The sequence below is a fragment of the Dromaius novaehollandiae genome, chromosome 2 (genome assembly GCF_036370855.1).
Source record: "Dromaius novaehollandiae isolate bDroNov1 chromosome 2, bDroNov1.hap1, whole genome shotgun sequence".
Lineage (NCBI taxonomy): Eukaryota > Metazoa > Chordata > Aves > Casuariiformes > Dromaiidae > Dromaius > Dromaius novaehollandiae.
The window spans coordinates 12,344,957-12,371,155 of NC_088099.1; the positions used below are offsets into that span (position 1 = coordinate 12,344,957).

General features: G+C 40.3%; 1 protein-coding gene across 6 annotated transcripts in view; it reads right to left on the bottom strand.

The window, feature by feature from the left end:
• The window catches only part of DIP2C (disco interacting protein 2 homolog C), a 328,593-nt gene extending 302,399 nt beyond the window's left edge, over positions 1-26,194 (bottom strand). For 4 of the 6 annotated variants that reach the window (XM_064505765.1, XM_064505764.1, XM_064505770.1 and 1 more), the window contains exon 1: positions 25,573-26,194. In XM_064505765.1, coding sequence (XP_064361835.1) covers positions 25,573-25,657 — 85 coding nt within the window. In that variant the 5' untranslated portion in view covers positions 25,658-26,194. Of the gene's footprint in view, positions 1-24,423; positions 24,598-25,572 lie in introns of those variants that run through there. The other 2 variants (XM_064505763.1, XM_064505766.1) reach the window with 2 other exon arrangements.
• Between the last annotated feature and the right edge of the window lie 5 nt (positions 26,195-26,199).

Below are 26,199 nucleotides of genomic sequence, written 5' to 3' on the forward strand. Positions count from 1 at the left end.
GGAAATTTTAACATTTGTGCTCAAGGCCTAGGCATAATGCTGTTCCACAAAATTCAAGAATAGTTTTGATACTTTTTACACCAAAACACTACCAGTTAAACACACAGATACCTGTGTGTCTACACAGACATCTAGTCTTGCGGCAGTCAGTGTAGCTAGGGCACAGCTTCACTTATTTCATGGATACACTCTAAGTAGTAATCTATACAGGAAGCAAAAACGGTAACACAGAAGGTAAGACTATAAGATTTCGAAGACTTACTGACATGGGAAGGAGATGATAGGAAATCATGTTACATCAGATCTTTACATAATTAACTCAGTGGAAGATAAGGTTGCCCAGAACAAGTTTGGAAAATGTGAATGTGGATCAACACATTATATTTCTTATACAATATATTATATCATGTATAAAAATATAAATTATATATTATACAACACATTTCATTTTTCTTATATATTTCTGTCTTGATTCTGTGTAGTACTGTTTTCTGCAATACAATGCACTATTTCATACACAAAAAGAAACACTGTCCGCTGAAAATTAGCATGGGCTGGGAACATTCCTCAGCAAGACTTAAATGATTTAACAATGAAATGTGGAATTCTATAATCTGACCATCTTGTCTGTAGGTACATTACTACCAATTACCTAGCTTACTTCTTTTGTTTCAGATTGATATGCACGTGGACACTGCTAAAAATTAATGAGAAACACCAAACAAATATCAGAGCACACACTGTCCTTGAAGGGGACACTGCTTCAAAGACAGTTTGTAGCTGCTGTTGTTGCACTGTAGCATCATTTTTGTATACCTGGAGTAAACTTTAGCCAGTTCATGCATATATATGCAGCACAATAATATTCACAGATATGGCATGATATCATCAAAATGCATGAGAGGAAACCAAATTCATCAAGGAATGGGATTATTAAAAGAAGGCGGGGGGGGATATACTTACAGGCTGATTAGTTTGTCCCTCAACTGAATATATAAAAAAAAAACATGAATCTTTGGCAGAATATAGTTAAATATTAACTTTATTTATTTTTCATTTTACAAAGCAAGCCATAACAACCTCTAAAAACAAAACAAATATCTAGAATCCTGAAACCACACATTAATAACAATAATAAAACACAAAAACTGCAGATCACAGAATTAGACTCCATTAAGCACATTGTTGCAGTAAGTGGCACCCATTTAAAAGACGAAAGAGAGCCAAAAACACAGTCTTCTATATAAAGATACAACAAGCAAATGGAGCTAGATTAATGCAGCAAAATCATATAAATCCAGGATAAGAATGTAAACCAATTTAATTCTTCTACTGTTTTGGTTTTTTTTTTTTTTTTTTTTTTTTTTTTTTTTTTGCTAAGACAAGCAGAAAAGACTTATCAATCTAAACACGAACAAGTGAGTGAGAATACTGAAAAATTCTGTGTTGTTATTCGTGTTCCCAAAACACCCTGGCCACCACAAAAACCTACAGTGAACAGAGCACAGTCTGTGTTTGATGAGACAGAAATGCCTTGATTCAGAAAAAGCACCATTATACAGGACAACATTTAAACATGTGCTTAAACGCTGCCTTATTATGGGTGAATTTAAGGTCATAAATGGGCAACTTCTCGAATCATGTCACAGTTAATGGAAGGAAGAAACAGTATGTGATTATAATAATTCTCTCAGGAAGACGCCAAACATATCTTGACTTTTAAGACTGTATTTGCCCCTTCCTTTTTTTGTTTTTACTGAAAATACGGCAATATTCAAAATGCTAGTCCCAAAGTAATTTCAGAAATTAGAAATCCTCTTTGTCATCAATAGCTGGGAACCAAGTATTCTGATGCCAAGTGGAGTCACCTTCACGGACACAAACTCAGACAGAAGAATATATCAGTATTATGAGACGAGAAATATTTTAAATGTCCACAAATGTTAATATAATTACTTTTGTCTTAGTTTAAAAGACTTCTCTAAATAATTTCTCAAACACAAAATTGCTCCATCTTTCTATGACAGCAATTACTGTCACTTCTTAATAATTCTGACTCTGATTATTTCATTTAAAACAGTTGTAAATAAGAGACTCTACCTTCCTGGTGGCAAATCCACATTGTTAGTCATATCCCTCACTCAAATTCTTTCCTCTGAGCATAATTTCACCATTATTTCATAGTTTAGAGATAAAGTATACAAGCAGTTTGATATCCAGGTGATGGACCTGGACAGGCACTAAGATACTTGGATAGATATTCTGTTGCCACTCCGAAATTAGTATGACTAGATGGGTGTTTAAAAAGGCAAGAAAAATGAATGCAACAGAACAGGGTTTTTATTTCATATAAACTGTATGTATTTGATTTTGAAACTATCCTGCCCAAGGATGTGCAATTCAAATTGCTGGGGGTTTTTTTATTCCAAGCATGTGTTCAGTTTTCAGTTCAGTCTCCTTATTTTGTGCTTCTAATTTTGTACTATAATAATCCCCAGTTTGCTTTGTATTTTGTAAACACTACCACAACAGTTGAATTGCCTTAAGCTTTTTGCGAAGTTTTTTTTTTTTTTTTTTTGTAAACATGACACTTTCAAACAACCCACAAGGGTCTGGCTGGCTGTTAATTTTTTCTATAAGCCACCCTTGTGCATTAATATAAATTATAAAGCCTAATGAAATTGAAAAATACCTCAATAACACGCGAGAGAATCTGCATTTAAGTGAACTGATTTATGTATTTTCAAAGACATGAAAAGGGGAAAAAAGGTAAATAGAAATCAGGAAGAAGAGAGAGAAGAACAGCATTTTTTAATCAATACTTTTCCATGCCCCACCCCTTTCTGCCATATTCCCAAACCTTGGGAAATACCCATGCTAAATATAAACACAAAACTGCTTTCCAAAAAAAGCATCCACTGAAGTCACAATCCAGTTTGCTTTTGTTTCTGCAGTTTACATTGTTTAAGAGTGACATGATTTGGTTATATAGGTCATCTGCTCACTGTTCTAAGAAAGTCGTTCTGGGTTAAAAGCGAACAGTTTTAACACTATGATGCAATCTAAAGCAATAGTTCTGCAACTGCATGGTGAATCCAGTGATGATATCAGCTCATGGAAAAAACAGATTTGACCAAAACACAGAATGTCAAAACTTAGAAAAAAAAATATTAGCATCTCTGATTCAAACAAACACTTAAAGTTTGGAAACTATTTTTCTGTTGTATTTCTTCTCCCTGCTTCTCACTAACCTCTTTCCATCAGGAAGCCAAGTGGCCATCTTCACGCTCAGCCACCCCCTGTCCATGCTCACAGGCTCTGAACTGGCCCCACCAAGCACTCATCAGAGGCTGCAGTAACACTTTGTTTGAGGTTACCCCCTTTCCTATCACAGAGTGCCAACACCCGAAATTTATACTTCACAGCTCTGGACAGTATTCCTTATATCATTTTCTTGTCCTTTTTTTAAATAGATAATTTTTAGGGAATGCAAGTGCTCTATTTACTCATCAGTTATGAAAGAGGAATGGCAACGGGCATTACGTGCACGTAGCATGGGCCAGTATTGAGGCTTACTTACACTCTTCCATTGACTTTCTTTCATCTAGGAAAAGCTTCTGTTTGGGGGCTTTTGCTGTGTTGTTTTCTTAAAAAACAAACGGCTTCCATTCATGGCTGAGATACGCAGGCTGTCTCTATGCTGGGAACTAAAACTGGGCCAGGGCACGGGGTCAAGCACTGACCCACAGTTCTGTTTGGCAGTTAGCACTCTCTCTGGCACAGTTTTGGCCCATGACAACTAGCACTGTCCCAGATAATGCCCAGACACAGCTCAGGGGATAGTAGATATCACAGACTGCTCACAGTAGGTAGTTCGGACAGGACCATATGCTGCAAAAAAGTTTAAACGCATCCATGTGAGCCAGGCTGTGCCACTCAATCACAGGACCAGAGAATGGTCCCTGGCCCTCGTTTGCTTATTTTTTTCATGCTAGTATTGATGAGGCCTTAGAGTTTTGGATGCTACTTTTACAAGCAATAATACAAAAGAAAAAATAAATAGCCTATGCAGGAAAGGCATCAAACACTGAACACCATTATCTGACATACCAGATCTTAAGTATGAGAAATTGTGGAGAAAGTGGTCTAAGGAATTATTTACTCAGATGTTTATTACACTTATGAATCTCACGGAAATCTGAGCTCTAGAACAGAAAACAAATATTGTTTGGGTAAACCGCTACCTGATTTCTAGATGCTAATCTTTCACAGCTGACTGATGTGGACATCTGATTAAAAAAAATACACAATAGAGCTGAGATTCTAGCTAAAATGATAGCCAGTAAGCAGAGGTCCGGACTATGCTTCATTATCTTCTTCAGTTCAGTCCTAACCCAAATGGGAGGTGGGGAGGGAGGGTTGCTTTGTTGTTTTCTTTTTTAATAGAAGAACACCTAAAAGCTATGAGAATGCTAAATGTTTCTGAGGCATGAAAAGCTTGTGTTAAACAACCACAATTGACTCTGAAAGATCAACCACGTTTTTCCTAATATTATTTAATAACCACCAAAATCATCTTTACACCAGAGATGGGCTTTGAAGTCCCTGAAGTACAGAGTGGAGAGTCAAATAAGTATCTTGAGACACCAAGCTAGACATTCCCAATTCAGCTGCATCTTTTTTGGTCTCTTTGAAGAAAGATGCTCTCATTCTTGCTGGAATTCAGCTATCACCATTCCCCTCTGAATGCAGCTGTGAAAGTCTCTGTCTACACAGCAAAGGTGGTAGAAGTGAATGTGTGCCACCAGGTCCTTCAATTCACAGTCTTGCATATTAATCACAGTATTGGTTAACATATAGGACTGAACTCATGCAGCTGGATACCAGAACACATCTTCTGTTGCCTCAATTTCACCCACAAGCAAAGGGACAGTGCAGACAGCTGGGAGCAATGCCACCACGAGGGATCCCCACACGGACAGCAGAACTCATTTGAAGATAAACTAAGCTTTTGGTGCTGAAGAACAGATGCTTGTTGCTTCATTACTAAAACGTTCCAACTTCAGATTTTTCCTGTTGTCCACTGGAGATTATTACTCTTTTTCCCTCATTGTCAGTGCCAGATTGAAAAAAAAGGCAAGCGGGAATAAGACGAAACATGTGTTTCCAAGACTGCAGTTCCTGTCTATTGAAAGAACATTTTAAAAAGTTACAACTACACCCAGAATACTATTTATCCAACTTTAAAAGTGAGAAAACTTAGCCCAAGAAAAGAAAAAAAAATTCTAAGGACCTTCATGTTTGTTCCTTCTTTAGGACTTTTCTTGCAGTGTACAGTATTACAGGATTATAATTAAATACTGTTTAGATTTTTAAAAAACACCAATAAATTTATTCCAGATGTGAAAGTATTTGAAGCTGAAGAACTCAATACCATGTCAATATTGGAAAGATCACGGGGCTAAAAAATAGCTGCATAAGCAGGTTTCATGGCCACCTCAGTATGGATACAGTACACTCTCCCAGGATGGCTGAGACCCCTCATATTGCCTTGGTCTTCTTCACATGGAAGCCCTCATGCCATCAGTTAACCTGTTTTAGGCTTTTTCAGGTATCTTTTCTTTTTCACATGCTTTTGTGGATGTTCTCTCTTCTTCCAGCTCAGGATCTGTAATCCATCTCTAGTCAGCAGAGTCCTTAACCATGCAAGCCCTAAGCATATGCCCATTTTTAACTGCATGTTTCAGATCAAATTGGCTTCAATATGATTTAAGCTCATAATAACAACAATTTGTGCCATGCAACTGTATTTATGTACCTACATACTTCTATAAGCAAATAATATAATCCGTAGTTGCACAATTTCACAACAGTATTCCGACATAAATCTCCTATATGTGAATGTCATACTGCAATTACCAGTTCAGTCAGCTTTTCACAGGACAAGTCCACAATAAAATGTCCCACAGTCCTTTAAAATAGACTATAGAGAAAGAAATATAGACTACAGAGAAAGTACTAGCTCTTGGTTTTAAGTGGTTGCACAACGCTCCCACAGTAGCAATTGCACTTCTTAGAGTATAATGGAGTCCAGCTTCAATATACTAAGTTATATTAACCTCAGCTTTGACAATAATAGATAACTTCATGTCCAAAGCTAACACTTTTTTAAGAAGCCACATGCAGTATTAGCTTTCTAAGCATAAGAGCCTTTTCTAAGACATGAGGATGAATCACCACTAGAGAACATCAAGCTGGAAAAAAAGTACAGTTTTTCCCCAGCACAGGAAAGGACTGTCATCTGACACTCTCGTTCATCCACAGGATATTAGGCGTGAGGTAGGACTTACTGGGAGAACTTCTATAACACATTTTTTGAGATTAGCAGACATAAGGATTTAATCTGACTTGAAAGAAAACTCAAACAGAACAACTGTCAACCTATGAATGCCTGAAATATGAGGGTAAAAATCACTGCTCACGTCTGGTGAATACATATGCCGTAATTTATATCCTGAAGCACCTATTTACATAATGATGGAGACATAGCTTTAAGGGCACCTGTTCACGTAGAGACCTTCCAATAGACCTGGCCCTAGACAGCAGCCAATTAAGCCACTGTCTGTGCAGCCACTGCTTCACATGGCAAAACCACTGTGGCCTTACAGTCTATTTTGCCTATGCTGAGGCCCTGAAAAGCAAACTCTGTTTCTGTCACTGACAGGGAGGTTTGAGCACGTAGAGCTCAGCAGGTACTCCAAGGACAGAGGAACGGATCTCTTCCAGAAGCAGCGTTCACCTCTCCTACAGTTCAATTTTGCCTGACACTGCTGAGAAGTCTTTGAGCCAGCTTTGGATTTCAAAGCTGTTTTACTCTTGTCCAAAGACTTTCTGAGTATCTGTGTCCCTGTCTGCCAAACCAATCTTCCCTCTTTCATTATTTTCCCAGCCAATTATAAGGGTCTGAATTTGCTCCAGTTTTAAATTTGGTTCAGTGGGAGCCAGGCCATTTTGTAACAAAGTGCCCCTACAGAGATCATCAGATACTGCAATTGGAAGGCACAATCCAGGTCACTGTGTTAAAATAAGCCTTGAGATATATACAATATAGTTTTAAGTTATTCACTGTGTATTTTGATGTACCAAGTGCTATTACGGTTAATTGTTCAGAGCCAAAAGACCTTACTGCAAATTCAGCAGCAGCAGCACGTAATTCAGTGCATGTGACTGAGTAGAAACATACACATCACAAAACTGACTGGAATAAAGATATTTTTCACAACAAAAGCACTAGTGACTCATTAGAAGGGGTGTGAGTCAGTATAAAAGCCAAAACACTACAGAGAAGAAATAAATAAAATAGGATTAAAATTATCTTCTCGTGCCAGACAGTTGAGGCGGAATGTCAAGAAGCCGACGTACTCTGTTTTGATTTAAAAGGCCTCCTAGTGATGGTGATCTGTCCCTTGTCCTTCTTGACCTCAGCAGTTATTTAAGGAATTGGAAGCACAGTGGGGAAGGGGCTTTTACATCTGATCCACCAAGCTGAGAAGGACTCTGTGACTCAGAATGTGAGTAACCTGCAGGTGTCCGTCTCTAAGGGAGCTGCTTCTTCAGATAACATTCCCTTCAGTGGGAAGACTGTTCCTTCAAGGAGTCAGTGTGTGGGTTTACATCTTCCCCATCTTCCCTGTACCCATATTCCTTCCTTTACATCTTTAAGTATGCCTACACACACATACACGCTGCATAAAATAAGGAAGTTTGCAGACCACCTGATTTTTAGAATTTAAAAAGCAATTTCCTTAAATACCAATAAAAACTAATTGTTGCCTCAGGTTAACTTTTAGTTTCTCAAATACATCACATTTAACCAAGCTACTAGCTTTTATATGGACTATATAGTCCTTGCCCAGTTATGTTTTTATGTTTCTATTTTAGTCATTCCACCACAGTGACAGAAAGGGATTACCTATAATAACTTCTTGCCCTCCTCGCACCATAATAGCAGGTACAAACAAGACTATCATGCCAAGTTTTGCAGAGCACTCCTTTTACTGCACAAACGATCCAAAAGTTGCCTTTGCTATTCAGCGCTTACGAACACAATAATGGAGGACCAAAACACAGTAAATGTAGGATATTACAAGAGTACCCAGGTCCTTCTGCTGCTAAATTTTCATACAGACTAATGAAGGAAAAGAAACTCAGTAGGAAAACAGCAGTGCTTCAGACCAAGTTAGGTAGATCACAAGTACACTGAAGAGAACGAGAAGATGGATGGTAAAAAGAAGATGAACATAAAAATGCAAAACAAGTCATAACTGTGTTCCGTAATCCTGAATAGCATCTCTTATTCCATATGTTAACTACAGCAATACATTAACTCCTAAAACTGATATGATTTATGCCTTTGCCCTACAGTGTCAAAGGATGAAAAGACACCTACCAGTTAGCTTCTCCAGCCTCCTCTCTTTGATATTTTAAAAATCCAGAAAGAAAAAAAAACTTCTCACCCATCCCTCAACCTCCTTTTTCTCCCATAAAAGAATGGCTGAAATACAGTCTTTAGAAAACTACCCAGTTAGAGCTGAATTTTCCATGCCTGAGTTGCAGACTCAGCCCTGGAAAATAGGAGATAAACACTTTCATCTTTGGCTGGTCATTACAGTTGGCCTACGAACGATATTTGTTGAGGCCATTCTAAAACTAAGAATTGCTCCAGCCTCGCTCTTGCTTCCCAGTTTCTTCTCCCTCTTCCTATCCTGATACCTGACAGCAAAAGGTAAACAGATTATACTCACAGATTCAAAAATTTTTCCAAAAGATGGATGTCTTCATCTCCTTTTTTTTAGGAGGAAGAGCAATTGCTATGATGCCTCATTTCCTTACTAGTTGTCCAAACAGACCAGATATCTTGAGCACAACTTGTGTGCACTGGAAGCCCAAAGCCTTGGGCTTTTACGGTGATGGCATGCCTGTGACTGCACACAGGAGGCCTCTCTCTATACTGTATGGCTTCTGACAACTCACCACAAGCACAGCAAATGTATCCTTCATCAAAGAATTTATTATATTATTATGCCAATGCTCACCATCCTATGAAAATAAAAATAGATTCTCTCTTTGATATCTGGCTGACCTAACTTTTGAAAGGATTCTCAAATACTGTAAGATTTTACACATTCCTTTCCTGCTCATCTGAAACCTAGGATTACCATTTTACCTCACAGTGCAGAATTTTCACTCCCGATTTCAGGTCTTGGAATCAAATATTTTCATTCTCTCTGCCACTTGCAATCAGGCTACTTAAACACTTCTGTTTTGCCATGAGTTTTCTACTCACTCTTGAAAACTGCTGAAAATAAAAGCAGAGTTTGTTCTTACTCTATTGCTGGAGTAACTCAACCTACTCCAAATGGAGTTTGGAGTGCTTTGCTGAATTGGGGCCATACTCTACATAACTTTCCTTTGCAAAAGCCATGTCCAGCTGCTCACTGAATAGTCAGACCACGTGGATGCTGAAGTTCTTATATCGTATTTAAAAGCTGTGCTCATACCCAAAAATACAATCCAAAAATATAATCCAGTTCTCTCTGGACTTCACTTTTTATAAAAAATAATAGAGAGCCTGGTGGCTGGAAAAGAATTAACAGTTTGAGGCTAAACATTCAACTGAGGACCAAAGCCACATAGCAGATTTCATAAGATTTTATTGTGTGTGGTTCTACGGTGCCAAAGTATCTGATGACTGCTTTCTAGCTTAGTCAGGAGGATTCATTATTGCATTCATGATACAAAACACCGAAAAAATATGGGATACATAAGTGCATGATTACAGTTGCGTGTAAATCTCAATACAAGTTTCAATAAAATTAATAAAAGATCTCATCAAAATTCAAGATACTTTCCTACTTAAAATCAGCTTTTATAACTACTTGAACAAACTGATTTTCAAAATCACTCAGTTCTGTTCATTTCCCTGCCCCAGACAACCAAAGGAAATGCTTTTCCAAAGATATAAATAGACATATACTTCTCTCACACAACTAAAAATTAGGAATCATTTAACTGATAATCACATATTTGAATGATGATCATAATGACAGCATTAAAATCATCACAAGCAACCTCACACACACTTGAATTTTAGATCATTTAAACAAGATGTAAATTTACCATCATTATCAAGTTTCACACACAAAAATCAGTACCATTTTAAGTAAAACACTTTCAAAATTCAAACATCTGTTTAATGCATTGTGTTTCTCTAGTATATTTTTGTTCATTATCATTTTTATGTACATGGTATAATTACAATCCAAATTTAATAATTCAGTGCTGTAGAAGATCTCAGCTGAGGATCCATTGATAGCAGGCACTGAATATACCGTAGAAGAAACTTAGCACATGTCATTCCAAGAAACACACAGTGTGCAATCCTGCAGTAATGTACCGGGCTGAGAAGTGCAAATTACATAGTAGTGAAAGGGCAGAAATCTTGGGTTGTAGTTACGTAAAACATTTTATTCAGCAGCAAGGATGCTTAAGATGTTTCTACACACACATCCCTTCCCGCAGCATCCATCTCCTTCTCCACCCATGCTGTTCGCATCCACATCCTCAGTAGGATGCAGTTATTTATGATGCTGCATGATATACCAAATTGCTAAACTGATCCAACTTTAAAAAGCTAGAAGAAAAAAAAGTTTTTCTTGCAAAAAAGCAAGATCTTCTTCTTGTTTCTTTTGTCTTTTGTTTTAAATTCCAAGCATCACTGAAATAATGATCCACCAGCAAACAGTAGCAAGGCGTGGGGACAATGGATAGGTCTTCCAAAAGCCAGCTTCATCCAACATCATGTAATTACACCCTCAGTATTGTTGTTGCAAGTCAGGCTCCCCATGGAGTCTCATTTTGTGGGTACTCAAATAACATCAGAGTCTAATCTCGGCAAAACACTTGCACTGAATAGAGTAGAGGTGTAGGATACAGCAATTATACAACCTCCAAACTGTTCTCCTGAATGCAGGCCATGCCTGAGAATATGTGCAAGTACCATGACTCAGCCTTAGCTGGCACTGAACGCAGTAGAGCAAGGAAGTTTATACAAGCCAAGAAGGCAGCCCTTTGTTTCTTCTTTTTAAATAAAAACGTGAAAGGAGACACACTTCAGTATTTCAGAGTTGTATTACAGGCACACAGCACACTGCATATTATGTTAAATGACAGTGTTAGGAAATGGGCAGGGTGGAAGTAAGAATCTTTATATAGAACTCAGAGCTGTAATTCAACCACTGACAGTCACATGAATACAGCCCTACCAAACACAAACTGTACCTTTCCCCGGTATTAGGCTATTAGGCAGATAAGGCTCCACTTTGGATTTAAAGGACTTAAACCAAGAAATGATCTTGTTTTTCTTCAGCCTGCTAACCGTGCCACAGGACAATGTGAATTTCAGCACTTCCCACCACTTATATAACAGGTGCACTCATAAATATGCAAAGATGATTTGAAGATATAGTTTCTAATCCATGTTTTATGCCTGAAAAATTCACACAGCTTTCATCAAGTAGAAAGCTTTGCCTGCTCTTGCAAGAAGTTCCTGTACAATTTTAGGCTACATAACCTGTATTTTTGTTGAGTGTGGGTTTCAGGTCAATAACAAAAAGAAAGACTGAATGGGAGTATTATTGACAGAAATGCACTTTTATATAGAAAAGAAATGGCATAACATACCTTCAGATCAGATTCCAAGAAATTTAAGATTCATCTTTCTCCACAAATGCCTCACACTGAATGGAGAATATACTAATTTGTTTCTAAGCAGACATGATAAAGTAGAACTAAACAGCAATAACAAAAAAGGCAAACATCAAGCCTGATTAGCAGAATCTCAGCTAGAGTTTATACAGTCTGTGAGTTTCATATAGTTAATGAAATTGTTACTCAAAGACAAGAATTTGTTATAAATCAACTTAAGAGTAAAAGATTTCAGTTTTCAGCATGTTGGTCTGACATGTCTCAGGAACATTCTTTCACATGGGAAAACAAAGAAAACAGCTATGGCAAAAGAGGATGATTTGAATTATTTAAACCATGATCTCGCACATAAGTCTAAGAGGACTGGTAGAAAGACAGACAAAAGAGGAATTTTGCTCATGGAACTGAAATACCATCGGCAAGGATGAGTGACTTACAGCAAGCTACCATACTGGAGAAGCCCCAGAGATCAGAGAATACAATGAAAGAATGGAAAAAGAGCAGAGAGAGGGGAAAGGAGAAGGAAAAAGAAATGAAAGCAAAAGAAATATCACGGACTGGCTCTCTCTTTCTCCCTCGCACAGAAAGAGGTAACACCAAACACACATTACCTTTCAGAGTGCACCACAAGTGCCATACAGCTCTTCTGATCACTAGTTGCTCCTAGCAAATTGCTAAAAAGTCCTCTAGATACAGACTGGTTTCCCAGTCATGAATGGGGTCCATTTTTGGGGAAGGGGGACCCCAGGGGGGAACCTGTCAGTTTGTGTCTTTCCATCATAGGCTCTACCATAGATTCTTACATATCAAAGATTGTTTTTAACTATTCACAGACATAGCTTTAAATGGAAGTACACCAGTAGTGCAGTCTTGATGCCAGCATAATTTTGCCTTTTATTTTTAGGTGAACTGAGCTTCATCCTGAGTGAAAAAATAAATACAGGAATAGCTTTTGGCAAGACTCTCATGCATTTTCCTTATTTAAGTCCCTGGAACAGAAATTTCAGCCTTTACATTGAGAGCAATGCCATAGTTCTATTTTTGGAAGATTTCAATTACCACCTGTTATTGTAATTCCTATTGCAATTTTATTGTAACTCCTGCTGTAATCTCCTATGGGCCAAACTCTGGGAAGCATGACTGCTTTTATCTTCCTTGCTAGGTTCAAGAGAGGAATCCAGAAGCTGTTTAAGATGAGGGTGGTGACCCCATCCATGACAACAGTCACACAATATTTTAAAAAGGAGTCTGGAGAAAAACAGATGCTACTATGTTTCAGAAGGATAAGGTTACTTAGACGCTTTATTCTCTCACTTAGCTCTAACATATACATGTGCCCAAATAGATAGCGAGCATTTTTTTTTTACAATGATGCATAACATGTTTTACTATTAAATAACAGACAACCACACAGCACCTACCAGCTACCATTTTCAAACCATTACTTTTCACAAGGCCCCCACTAGCAAAACTGCCTTATATCAAGGGAAAAGTCCAGGGAGATACTTCTTGGGGCCTCAGAGTTAGAGCAGATCTACCACAGAGGTAAAAGAGAAGCCTAAAGTTCAGATCACCAAGCTCTTCACATTAAATATGCCGACAATCTTTTTCACTGCTTACAGCCTTTCCCTCCTCAGAGATAGATAGGAACAAGGAACATTAGTTAAAATGCACCCTGAAACACTTTGTATTTGAAATACACATGCACATACAGAGTAAACAGATACTGGTGGGAAAAGCCAAGGAGAACCAAAACAGTAAAAATAAAATATATTTAAAGCATAATTCTGTCACTGGAGGAACAGCATCATAAATCTGATCAAAAAAGTAATGGTTTGTCAGAAGGGGGTACTTTGGGATTCAAAAATCCTTGTAAAAGAATCAGTGTAAATTTAAAATTAAGGGACGCTTGTCTAAAGAAGAGTTGGCTTCTCCTCAGTAGTCTTAATGTAGTCTTAAGGTATTCAGCTTGCTTCATTCCTAAAAAAACTCACAGGAACAAGCTGGCATATGAAGCCTAAAGTTATTTCTAGTACATCCTGAAGCAGAACGGCTGGGATGATAGAGGAAGCTGAATCTGAAATTACACTCATTTTTTGCCTGAATTAACCAAGTACAACAATGAACAGTTGAAGTGCATACAAAGCAATATACACATGCAATTTGACATTTTGCATGACGTGCAGTAGACCTGATTAAGGTCTGCCAAAACACTGCAGATGATATTTCCCTATCAAAATACATAGAAAAGCATTTTGCATGTCAGCCAAAACCAGATCACCACCTCCAAATGACAAACAGCATTACACAACAAGAGGACTTCAAATTGAAATTCTTTAAGCTTCAGAGATAGCATGGTCATTTACATGACCTCTGGAATAGGAAAGAGCCCAGCATACTTCTTGGATAGTACAAATAGTACAGCTATTGGGAGCTCCTGCATGAACCAGCTCAGATCCTCTCAGAAGGGACAGGGAAACCAGCACTGAAGAGAAAGAGCCCAGTCTTCTCATAGCCATTTTTCTGAAAGTATACTATGGAGGGAAAACTATGATGGACTAAGTTACTGAATACAGGCAAGAACAGAATTTGCCAGACCACTGTAAAAGATCCAATAATCAAAGATAAAAATTTAATACCATTCTGTCTTTTTCTGGCTCCAGGAGTTCCCACACACACACCCCCTGCACTAACTTTCCACAAAGTGACCCCCGTCACCCTGCTCAGCCTCACAGCATCCTTTGTGGAACCAAAATCTGTTAGGAGGCGGATCTGCAAAGCTGACGGAAAATATCAGACTCGCCAGGAGCTCTAGTCTTCCTAAGAAGTACCATCAACAGACAGTGCTGGCTGAGGCATCATTGTGCTCAAGAAGAAAAAGAGTTTCTGCGCTAAGCAAAAGGAAATTTCATACTTCTACTGCAGACAAAGGAATATGTTCTCTCTATAGACAGGCTTCTGTGCTGCTCAGGAGGAGAGGACTGTCTTACTCTTTTGCTGTGCTCTAGAATTGCTTGCCTCAGGAGGCCAGAGATACCAGCTCTGCGATACTCAGGATAAACAGACAGTGTTCACAGGCCTCCTGATGGCAGCACAAAGACAGAGATACGCTTTTAGTGCTTCTATACCCTTCACTTACTGTTACAAAGCAAGAGAATAAATCCAAGTTACCCAGACTGGCTAGTGAAGCAAAAGCAAAGACATCAAGGCAATGAAAAGCCATCTTGACAAAACCTTTCGATAAGAACAGTTTTGCCTTCGGAATAAAGTAGGGACTACTAATTAGCTGTAACTTAGTGTATCGAGAAAGCATCAACTTGAAGCGCACTAAAATCACTTACATGCAGAATTAAAAAAAATAAAAACTCAAGAAACATTTCAAGGGGAAAGAAAGAAACAATATTCACAGATCTATTCAGTTAACCTAAAAAAAAAACACCCAAGATGCATTTGTATTATATAAAAATCAAAATTAAATATACAACTAAAACAGCAATAAAGTACACCTGCTCCAACTCATTTCATTGGTGAGCACTGACTTCACCTCCCCGAAGCATTAAGGAATAGTATGCATGAAGGACTAATTTTCAGAAGTGAGTGCTTTCTTCTTATTCTTCATCTAAATTATTAAGGGCAATTCCTGCATGTAAAAGCCAGTGATCTAGCTACATATAATAAATACTTAGGGAGCTTTTAAAAATATTTCTTATTGATCTGCCACTTCGTGCTTCTCCAGAGTCACTTAAGCTACAGGTAAATATGTGAGTAGTCAGAACTGAAACCAGTATTATCAGAGCAACTGTATTTGATATCCTCTCAAACTGTAATGTATGTAGATCCTTAAGGTGTTCAATACTGATTTAAAAGAAAATGGCTACTGCAAGTAAGTACTAAGTGATCACTAGTAAACTAATGAAAGCAAATTAAACCTGAAATTCTCAACTGTTGTAGTGTTCTTCCAAGTTACTACGATAACGTACATCATAATACTGGACTAAAACACTCATCAAATACCACTACAGAAGGACTTATCACACTAAAACCTGTACGCTTCTGGTCAACGGTAGATTCAGTGGTTTACCTAGCTACAGGCACATACTTCTTACATTCAGTATTTCTTAAAGACAACCATCCTATCAAGTCTACTAGTTTCAGCTGATTTTTTTTTTAAGCAAGCCATCCAGTCCACTTTCCACTATCAGAAAATATTCTTCCTTCCCCAACACCAGGTTTGTCAAACAGTCCAAACAACCTCTCCCACTTCCTCTTGGTTAACAACATTGATTAGGACTGCTTTAATCCCCAGTGTCCACACCTCTACTCTTGGAAACCCTTACAGATCTCTTCTGAAATGCTATGTCAAATTCTCCAAAGTCTGCAGTGGATACAGTGTGGTGGATACTCATATCACCAAAATCAGAGCTGGTAAGAGACAGAGATAAAACCTTGTGACTACAACATTTCAAATGCAGTAGCAGTATAAAATTTGTAAACTGCAAGACTTTTTTTACATCAGAAAAAAAAAATCAAGAAATTGAATTCCTGCTGGCCCCACTGTTGTGATCTTCAGAACAAACCAACATTCTCTCTCACAATATTGAGCTGATTAAAAGTAAAGCCGATTAAGAATATTGCCAATACATTATTTTCCCTCTTAGCAGTAAGAATCACTCCAACAGCCCAACAGTATTTTTTTTTCCTGAAAAAGTTAACCCCTCATTTCACAACACTTAGAAGAACTTACGCCATCTTCAAAATGATGTGTTCATTCTTTCAAACTAAACAAATGTGGCAAGTAAAACTGGCCTGTCCCCGAGAATTCAACAGAAGGCTTTGCCATTGACATCAGTAAGAAAAGAACACGGCCATTTCTGCATTTTACAGATAACTGTTGTTCGTTCTTCCTCAGGCATCTGTCAAAGAGGTCTAGCATTCGAAATGCAATTTCCATTTTAAGATTCTTTACCAAAGCTTAACTGCTCACACGTCACCACAATGCCACCGTTTTATTTGCTCAGGCATTCATCAAAATTATTATCCCATTATTGGAATCACATTTCTTTCAACAAGGAAAGGAGAGGCATGCAAAATTATAGATTTTGTTCACTCTCCTTGCAATTACAATGGAAAATCTGACTTTATATGACTCGAGGTATCCTCAGAAAAAAAAAGTGTAAGTATCATTACTTGCTATGATCTTCAAGGTATGGAACCATATCAAACCATAGTTACAGAGTAGATGGATTTCCAAAGGAAACTGTATCTGTAAAATTTCAGAACTGTTAATAGAACGAGCTACTAGAATCATGAAGACCACTTAAGTCTATTTTTTCGTTAAATGGTAATAGATGCAATAGACATAAGCCCTGTAATCATCCAGCTAATATTGTTTAGCTTTAACTGGAGGGGCCACAGAGAGGGGACAGTTCAGCCGCAGGGTACCTCCAGGACTGCTTTCTGTGAAAAGATTGTTGCTAGGGCTTCTTTATTTTGCCAGGCTGTTTATGGACACATTGACATCTGCATGCTAGGAAAAAGACTGTCAGTACACTTCATTTGTGTCTCTAAGCCAACCAAAAACTCTTTAAATCTTTACTAGTCTAGGCAAACTTTCAACCACCAGCCTACTGGCGAAACACCATGCTCCATTACTTACACTTCCATATTTGTCATGGGGTTTGTTTAGAAACATTTTCCCGGCTTCTGAACAGCTCCTACCAGACTTACAAAATATTTTTTGAGATTTTAATCATATATACAAATCAAGCCAAGATTTGAATGAAGAAGTTTTGATATCATGGTTAATGTGGAGGTATAGCTTTTGGATCCAGATGGCAATAGGACCAAACACAGGTCCCAATATCCTTTTTTATTTCCATAATAAGCAGACAATATTCTAAGAATCCCTTCTTCCCCTCAACTGCCACTCTGTAGACCCAACCTTACAAACAGAAGCAAGCACTACCTAAAATGTCCTAAAAGTTGGCCTATGAATGGTCCAATCCAGTCTTTTGAAACCAAGTAACACCTTTGAAAGTCAAAGGAAATACTTCCTTCCTTTTCAAACTAACAACATAAGACACTTTGTAACAATTCTTCCTTTCTAGAGTCATCCAACTACTTAAAACATGATATTCTTAAAAAGAGGTCATTGAGACCAGCTATCATGTACCTTTCAGTGTTAACTTCTACTGCAAAATAATGTGGAAGTTTCCACACCCACGCACTTAATGCTGCTCTGAGCATTGCAGGTTAGATCCCAAATGGACTACGCCCATCAAACTGCCAAATTCAAGCAGCTGAGGTATTCTGTTTTCCTCTGTTCTCAGCAAACAGACGAGTATAAGCAGCATGGCATGCTTCCATCCCGCCAGTGCCATACCCAGGCCACTCTGAGAAGCTCCACCTGGCTTGAGCACCATTCTTTGTGAGCCTCCTCTTCCGCTGCCAGAGGCTCCAACCCAAAGCAGTATCCACAGTCTCCTAAGCATCTGTCTCAAGGTGAATTGCTCTGAGTATTTCTAACTTTTGTTTTCTATTGCAGAAGAGCCATGATGGCCCACAATATGCTTTATATTTGTTTTAAAGTTATATTTAACTCGAGTGATAAATAACACTGCAGCTAGCAATTAGAAGCCCTAAGATTACTGTAAAAACTTGATTGATTTACACAGGCCTAAAATGAGCAATGCCCTGATGCATTCCACCAAGCAGGGTTAAACGAAACCAGATCCAGTTTTTTAGCATATATTTACTTTACTAACACAGGAAAAGACTAGAAATGACTCTGCAGAGAACCACCTTGTTTTGGAAATGCCCAACAAACACCAAAGTTGAAGAAAGATACAGTGACCATTCTAAACAATTAGGACATGCTGTTAACAAGCCTAGAAAAGACTGCTGCATCCAGACCACTCAGCTGGATGACTACTGACTGCAAAAAGATTTTCAAGAAAAAAAAAAAAAAGAAAAAAGAAAGACGGGGGAGGAGGAAAGGCAGAATGGGATCATCAGGACTTTGGCAAAAACGAGTCTCACTCACTGGGAAGGTAGAGAAATATACATGCATAATTTTACAAGGATTAAGAGTTTGTGTCAAACCTGTTATATGCTGTGGTGAATTCTTATACTGCAGTGAGTCATCTTGTCTGACAGTTGCTGGGGAATTAAAGCAGTTATTTTTAAAAAATTATATGTCCTGCTTGACGCTTTATACAAATAGCCTCTTAAAAAATTAAAATGCAGTCAATGAGCTTTTAAGTATAGAAGAGATATGGTACATTTAGGATTCTCTGTATCACACCACAAGCATCCATTCTGAGCTGTGAAAACCTAAAGGCGTCTATTGATGTCCCTTTAGAGAAACGTTGATCTTTCTATTGCTCTCCACACCCAATCCAAATTCTGTATCAAAAATTAGTTTATTATATCTGCCTTTTATATAGCATGAAAGTATTTTTTCCTGACAAAAATTAAACGCAAAAGAAAGATGTGCTAAACCTGTATTTCTTTGACAGGAAAGAATATTTGGGTTGCTAGAATAAAGACTATTTGAGTCTAAATGACAGCATTCCCCTTATCATGGAATAACATAGGCTGGTCAGTATCCTAGGAGAAAAACAGCATGTTGACTCACAACCGTGGGTATATGTCGAGTTGAGAGTTTGGCAAGGAAAAGCGGTGCTAAGCTTCTGCTCTTTGCACTGTGTGGCACAATCGGAGATAGACATTCCCTGAAGCTGGAAAGGGCAGCTCCTCACAATGTGTGTGTTCTTGTTATAAAGACATTTCTTACCGCCTGCTTTGCCTATAAAACTGACACCCCATTGGCAATTTTCACACATCCTTGGGAAAAGTTCTTAGAGTATCTCTGTTGTGTCATACAGTAAAGATCATCTGAATGATCTATTAAGCGTAGCCCTTGGGCATCAATGCTGCTCAATATCAGCGTGCAATAAAGGTGTATTTACAGCATGCCTTCAGGACAGCTGTTTTGGGAACATCCTGGAGATTTGCATAGTCTACTTTACAAGGCATTACAATCACCTGCATGAGTGACAGAGAACCTTGACATTATATCCAGCAAATTCTTTAAGTCCAAATATCAGAGTAAAGTCAAGTGGGTCCATATAATAAAAAAGAGCTCAGATGCCACTGCTTTAAAATGCAAATTCCTATTAACTCATGAGTGAATTCAACCTGTTTTTAAAATAATGAAGCAACTCTCCCCCTCCAACTTGAGCACCATCCAAGAAACACAACAGCTGATGAGTGGAGCTTCATCTTACAGAGAAAGAAAAGTTCCTGTGTCCAGCACTCCTGATTTTATCATAACTTTCATGATATTTGGTATGTTTTCTTAAAGCCTTAGATCTTACATACACTTATGCGAAAATTTCAGCTTTATGTGTTTTGAGTAAATAAGTCTTCTCTCTGCCAGAGAGAGAACTGAAAACATGAGCCAACGTGCCCTAAAGGCTCAAAAAAACAAGAAGTAAATGCAAGCATTAAATTTCTTCGTTCATTTTTCAGCTAAACTCAAAAATGTATTAACATTTTGCCTTTGTGCAGGTTATGCTCACTTGCTAAGCAGAGTGCTCTCTCTCAAGGAGTGAATTGAAAGGATGACTTTGTGTCCCAAATCACAGAGGTGTGGTAGTTATTGAAATTTTCACACTTTGTAACCTCTCCACGGGTGTAGAGTCACCTGGCAAATGTTATGCAGAAATAATAACTATAGGAGCTAACTGCAGCTTTCTGGCCCCAATCCAGCAAGTACATCCAGACATGCAGATTTGCTGGTGTTGGCCTCCACGCAAAGAGGCTGCCAGCCACATCTTCCTTCTGAAAGTCTGGGCAATTTTGCTGCTGGTATTATTCTACTGGACAAGGCCCTTACTTGCTCTTTCAGAAGGAGGTATTGTAGAGTAAAAGACATCAGCAAAAGACAGAACTTATAGCTAATGGAATAAGAAACCTGGCCAAACAATGACCCCAATCAACCCAAACAATATCAGGTGAATATAATCGGTCAAGTAGATATAACTAAAGCTGGGGATCAAACTAATTTGCTGAGTGCATGTCCACTGCCTTTGGGAAAAAGTAACCATTTATTAAAGATCTGCTGATGCTTTTTGGAAAGTGCTCTTTGGAGAAAAGTTCAGATGCAAAAAAACCTGCTATGCCTCATAAATGAGGGAGGACTGAAAATAGAGTATGGAATATAGGGAGAACAGTTCCTGAACAGGATGTTTTTCACATTTTCCATGTGGCGTCTGTGGTTCTTAAGTGTTCCTGCTATGTTATCTGACACTTCAGTAAAATACTGGAAGATATTTAGAGCATCTTTTCCCAATTAATTTTGGTCCAGGAAGTAATTGGAAGGACAATATAACCTTGTATACCCTTAAATTGAGGGAAAAATGAGAAAAGTATTTTGGGGACTTTTTTAATTCTTGAATGTTTTTAAGAATGAAGGGCCTGTAGAATTACAATTTTTTAATAAGAGAACACATCTCAGGACTCTTGTTTTTATTAAATCAGTTCTTCAGTTAACAACCCCCAAGCTATACTAAAAAACAAGATGATTCATCTAATTCCACCCAGTACAATTTTATACATAGTTAGAAAACTAAAGCCTCATAAAATTCTAAACAGCTCTAAAGAACAGCTACTGCAGAGTGACATGTTGATTGCATCAGCCTAGAAGGACTACAGTTTTCAGCAATGCAAGCATCAGTACACCCAGTGGAAACTACTACAGTGTGTCAAGGAACACACATGTAACATGCCAGCATCCGACACATACACTCATACAAAGCAAAACAAATGTCTTCAGAATATTCGGCTAGATAAGGAAAATTCCACAACCTACCTCAAATGTTCTTACAGAATTTAAATTGCTGCTGCTTCTCTATGTTCTGAGAAACACAGAAACATTTTCCTCTCCCAAAATGAAGTGAAAACACCACCATGAAATGTGCCATTGATGCCTTAAGCCAAACATAAAATTACACATCAATACATAAATGTGAAAGTTATTTTCAATGCTCAAACTGCCTACATCAAGCTATGCTACCTACATAATTCACCCTCTGACATGGGGTAGGCTACAGGCACATGCTCTGAGGACACTAGTAAACATTTCTGACTGACTAATCTTCAACTTCTTCATCATAATAATGAAACTACCAAAATCTAAAATGGTTACCTGAATTTGCATCCATAGTACATTTTAAACAGCTATGTTAAAATCATAAAAGCACATTAAGACCACATAAAAGGGATGTAAAAGGCATGTGGCTTGCCCACAAATAACCAATAGGTTAGAAGTGCCACACAAACAAACTTAGCAGAACACAAAGTAAACACCTTTAAGATGGACTCTCCTTCCCTCTAAAGCAATAAGCAGAACTGCCTAACCACTTGCAGAAAAGGCACTCTAACGTAGCTTGCCTTATTATCTACAAAGCACGTGCTACCTGTCCGGCAGCCAGTTCATGAGATTATTCCTGTCAGTATCACTTCTGTGACTGAGACTACACTTGGTGCACAGCTCAACAAGGAAATCGGAGTTTGGCTGCAAGGGAAAAAAATATCGTGGCCAGATTTAAACAGATAATGACTACCAGCAAAGACTTAAATTACAACAGCCGCACAATGTCCACTGTGCTGGTGGCACAGCAGTATTTGTCTGGACACGTGGAGACCAGCGATTTTATGTAAGGTTTCAAGATGCATTGCATGGATTGCACCCGCACTATCATACAATACATCTACAGTACCTAGATATCTTTACTTCACAGCCCAGGAACCAAGCTGCAATAATCCTGCCAGTGCTCCTGCTCCTCTCTCTTTTTCACAAGGCAGCAACCTTTTGTCAGAAGCTGTCCCCACGCCCCCGCTGCCCAGGACAGTCTTCAGAACTACAGGACCAGACTGCCCGGGTACACGTGACAGCTGTAAGACCCACAGCATTCAGAGGCACCAGAACCGAAAAATACACAGTCACAAACAAAGCAACAAAACATTTCAGGCATTCAGCATTCCAAAAACATTTTCCTAGCAAATCTGATTCAGGAAAGCACTTAAACGGGGGCACAATTTAAAGTAGTCACCTCACTCGCAAAGTTATCCATGAGACATAAGCACACATTTAAGCAAGCAGTTGCTCATCTACTGCCTTATACTTCAGTAGTTTCCAGATTCAAGAAGGTAGTAGAGACACGCTAACACATCATAAGCATAACACACATTAAGACCTGAGTCCCGCAAAAATTTATGCACATGCTTAAGCATGTAACAGCAAATATGCCCCACTGGAACCAGCAGACTGGCTCATGACAGTGAAGTTAAGCACATGCATAATGTGGGTTCAGGCCTAAAAATGCATAAAGTTGTCCTGAAAACCATTTAATTCACAGTTAATATGACCAGTCTTCTTTAGCACAACAAAATTTTACAAACTACTGATCCTGCTGTATGTAGTGATTAGTTTTGGAAATAGGCCAGAAGTTGCAATAGGAGTGCCTAAAATTAGGAGCTTTAATCAGTGAATGACTTAATTTTCTCAGCCACTGAGCACTGCCGTTTACTCAACTGAGAGCACATCAGCAGTGGCTTGGGGGAAGACACTGAAACAAAGATGCTGACCCTTTCCCCACCCACCTCCCAATGCCAACCCATCATCATTCAGACTGCTACAGTCAGAAAACACTGGTCATACTGTCTACTGGGCGTAACGTCAGTGGCATAGAGGGAAGATATTGTCAGCGCGCTAAATTCATTCCAGCTCTAGCTCCAGGGAAGTTACAACAGTGCAGATACAGATGTCCAGCTGCAAACCACATCCTACTTCCTCAGCGTCTTCTTGGATTACGCTTACAGCAACAGAAACTCTACCATAAAACTGTATTACAAGTCCAGCAAAATGAATTAGCATACTTCTAATTGAAGATCTAAGTTAGTTTGATTTTGGTCTTTTGCAAGCATTTACTAATATGTTTTAATTACCATCTTGTTGGTGAATAGACAATAATGTGCACACGCACCAAAAGCATTTTCTGCATAAAGTGAGAGTGTTACGTGTACTGTGATATAAACAGCTCTTCCTCCAATCCCCTACCACCGCAGATAGGGGCCAATGAATGGACAGTACATCGTAGTAAGGCAATATTATATTTAACTTTTCTTATTTCAGGATTTCAGGGCACTGGGAGGGTGATGGGAGGAGTGGAATAGCAATGAGAGCGCGCAATGAGAGCGCGCAGCAATCCCAGTAGCTCATTCCCCTCTTCACCATGAAAGCGTTAAAAGGAAAATACAATGTCAACATCAGCTCCTCCCTGCTGATGAAACTGGCTTGAGTGCATTTTACTTTCTGGCTGGGAGCCCTTACAAACCGTTACAAAAAGACAGAAAGACAGACAGACAGAGAGAAAACCAGCTCGATATATCCAACAATTCCAACAACTAATCTGGGACACAGTGGGTCAGTTGCCCTCCTCACGTTGAGTGTTACAGCCAGTCAATGGTAGATGAACATTAATGTTTGTTTTTTTCATTTAAGAAAAGTGGATAGGGAGAGACTAGCTAACAGTACATTTGTACTTCAGGAAACGGCCAACTCTAGCATGAAGGTACATAAATACTCCCTACCTTCTTCCTCTGGGAGGCACAGATTACATCTCATACACCGAAATCGTGGCTAAAGCTGATGACACTGGGCACTCAATCCCAGTCAGCAAGAGACCCTGATCGGCAATAATCTCTCCGTGCATCTCACTCCTCAGCTGGCGCTGACACAGATGGAAACGGAGAGCGGGAGAGGGCTGAGGCAGGCAGGGAGGGCTTGGTCTCCTCCTCATCCTCCCTATCACAGCAGCAGCAATACGAGGGCTGCAGGGGAGCTTACCCAACCCGGGAACCAGTGAAGCATCAAAATAAACCAAGCCAAGAAAACCACCAGGAGCTTTCAATTAAATAAGGAAAAAAACACAATAAAAAGGGCAGTTTCCTCTACGAGACCTAACCAGCATTTTTTTAAAATAACCTTATCAACGAGTATTTTGTTGCAGCTGATTTACACATTGATCCCGATGCGTGGACTTCATGGCAAATCCCTCGATACAGTCGAATAGCTTTTTTGCACCAAGGTATATGGCAGATTTCTGTAAAACTGCATTTTCTTGGCAGGACAGGAATCCCTGCAAGCCAGCCCTAAAGATTTTTCCATCTTCCGTAGTAAAACATGCAACGCTGGAGCGGCAAGCCCTGCTGCCAAAGCCCCTCTCCCATCTCCGCCAGCGCCGTGGCGGCAGAAAGGGAGGAATTTACAGGTAGAACAAAAAATCCACGCGTGTGTTTTTGCAAAGCCTTGGGGAAAGGCGGCTGGGAGGTGGAAGGGCGAAGGGGAAAACAGAAGCGGACGCCGACGCCATGGGGAATTGGGGAGCGCACAAAAGCAACCTGGTTCAGAAAGACACCGGTTTCCCGAGAAACTAGAAATGCAGCAGATTCCTCGCCCAGAGCCACAGGGCTGGGGGGGGGGGGGGGGGGTGGGAGCCGCTCCGGGGCTGCCTCCGCGGCTCCGCCGGGCTGTCACCCGCCAGCAGAAACGACCCGGCCGGCGGCGCCCCGCCGAGCCCGGGGGGCCGCGCGGGGGGGACGAGGGGGGGCAGCCCGCGGCGCGCGCCCCGCCGGCCGCTGAACTGTCACCGCCGCGCGCCCGCGCCAACCGCCACCGCCCGCGCGAGCCGCCAACGGCCGCCAACGGCCGCGGCCGGCGCCCGTTGCCCGCCGACTTACCCTCGGATAACTCCAGCTCCAGCTCGGCCAGCCGGGCCCTCACCTCCAGGGGCAGCGACATGCTCTCGAGGCTGCGGTCCGCCATGCTCGCGCCGCGGGGATGGGCTCCCCCTCCTCGCGCTCCCCCTCTCTCCCCCTTTGTTCGCAGCAGAAAGGGGAGAGGGAAGACGGCGGCGCCGCGGCGGATGCCGAAGTCCTCCGCGCGGGCTCAGCGGGGCATAAAGGAGGGGGGCGGGCAGGCGGGGAGTCCGCGCGCGGGCACGGGGCGCGGAGGGCGGGAGGGAATGCGGCGATCTCGCCTCCCCTCCCTTCTCCTCCTCCTCCTCCCTCGCCGCTTCCTTCAGCGGGGCCCCGCCATGGCTGCTCCCGCCGCCGCCGCCCGCCTTCGATCGCTCCGCATCGGCTCCCCGCCGCGCCCGGCCCCCGCCCGGCACCGCGGCGGCGACTCGCGGCTCGCCGCGCCCCGGCCCCGGCCCGGCCCGGACCCGCTCCGCTCTGCTCCGCTCCGCTTCTCCCTGCCCGGCTCGGACTGGCGGCGGCGCCCGGCGCTGCGGTGCCGCTGCCGCGACTGCTGCTGGCCAGGCACAGCGCCGCTGTCACATCCACGTGACCGCCCGCGCCGCAGCC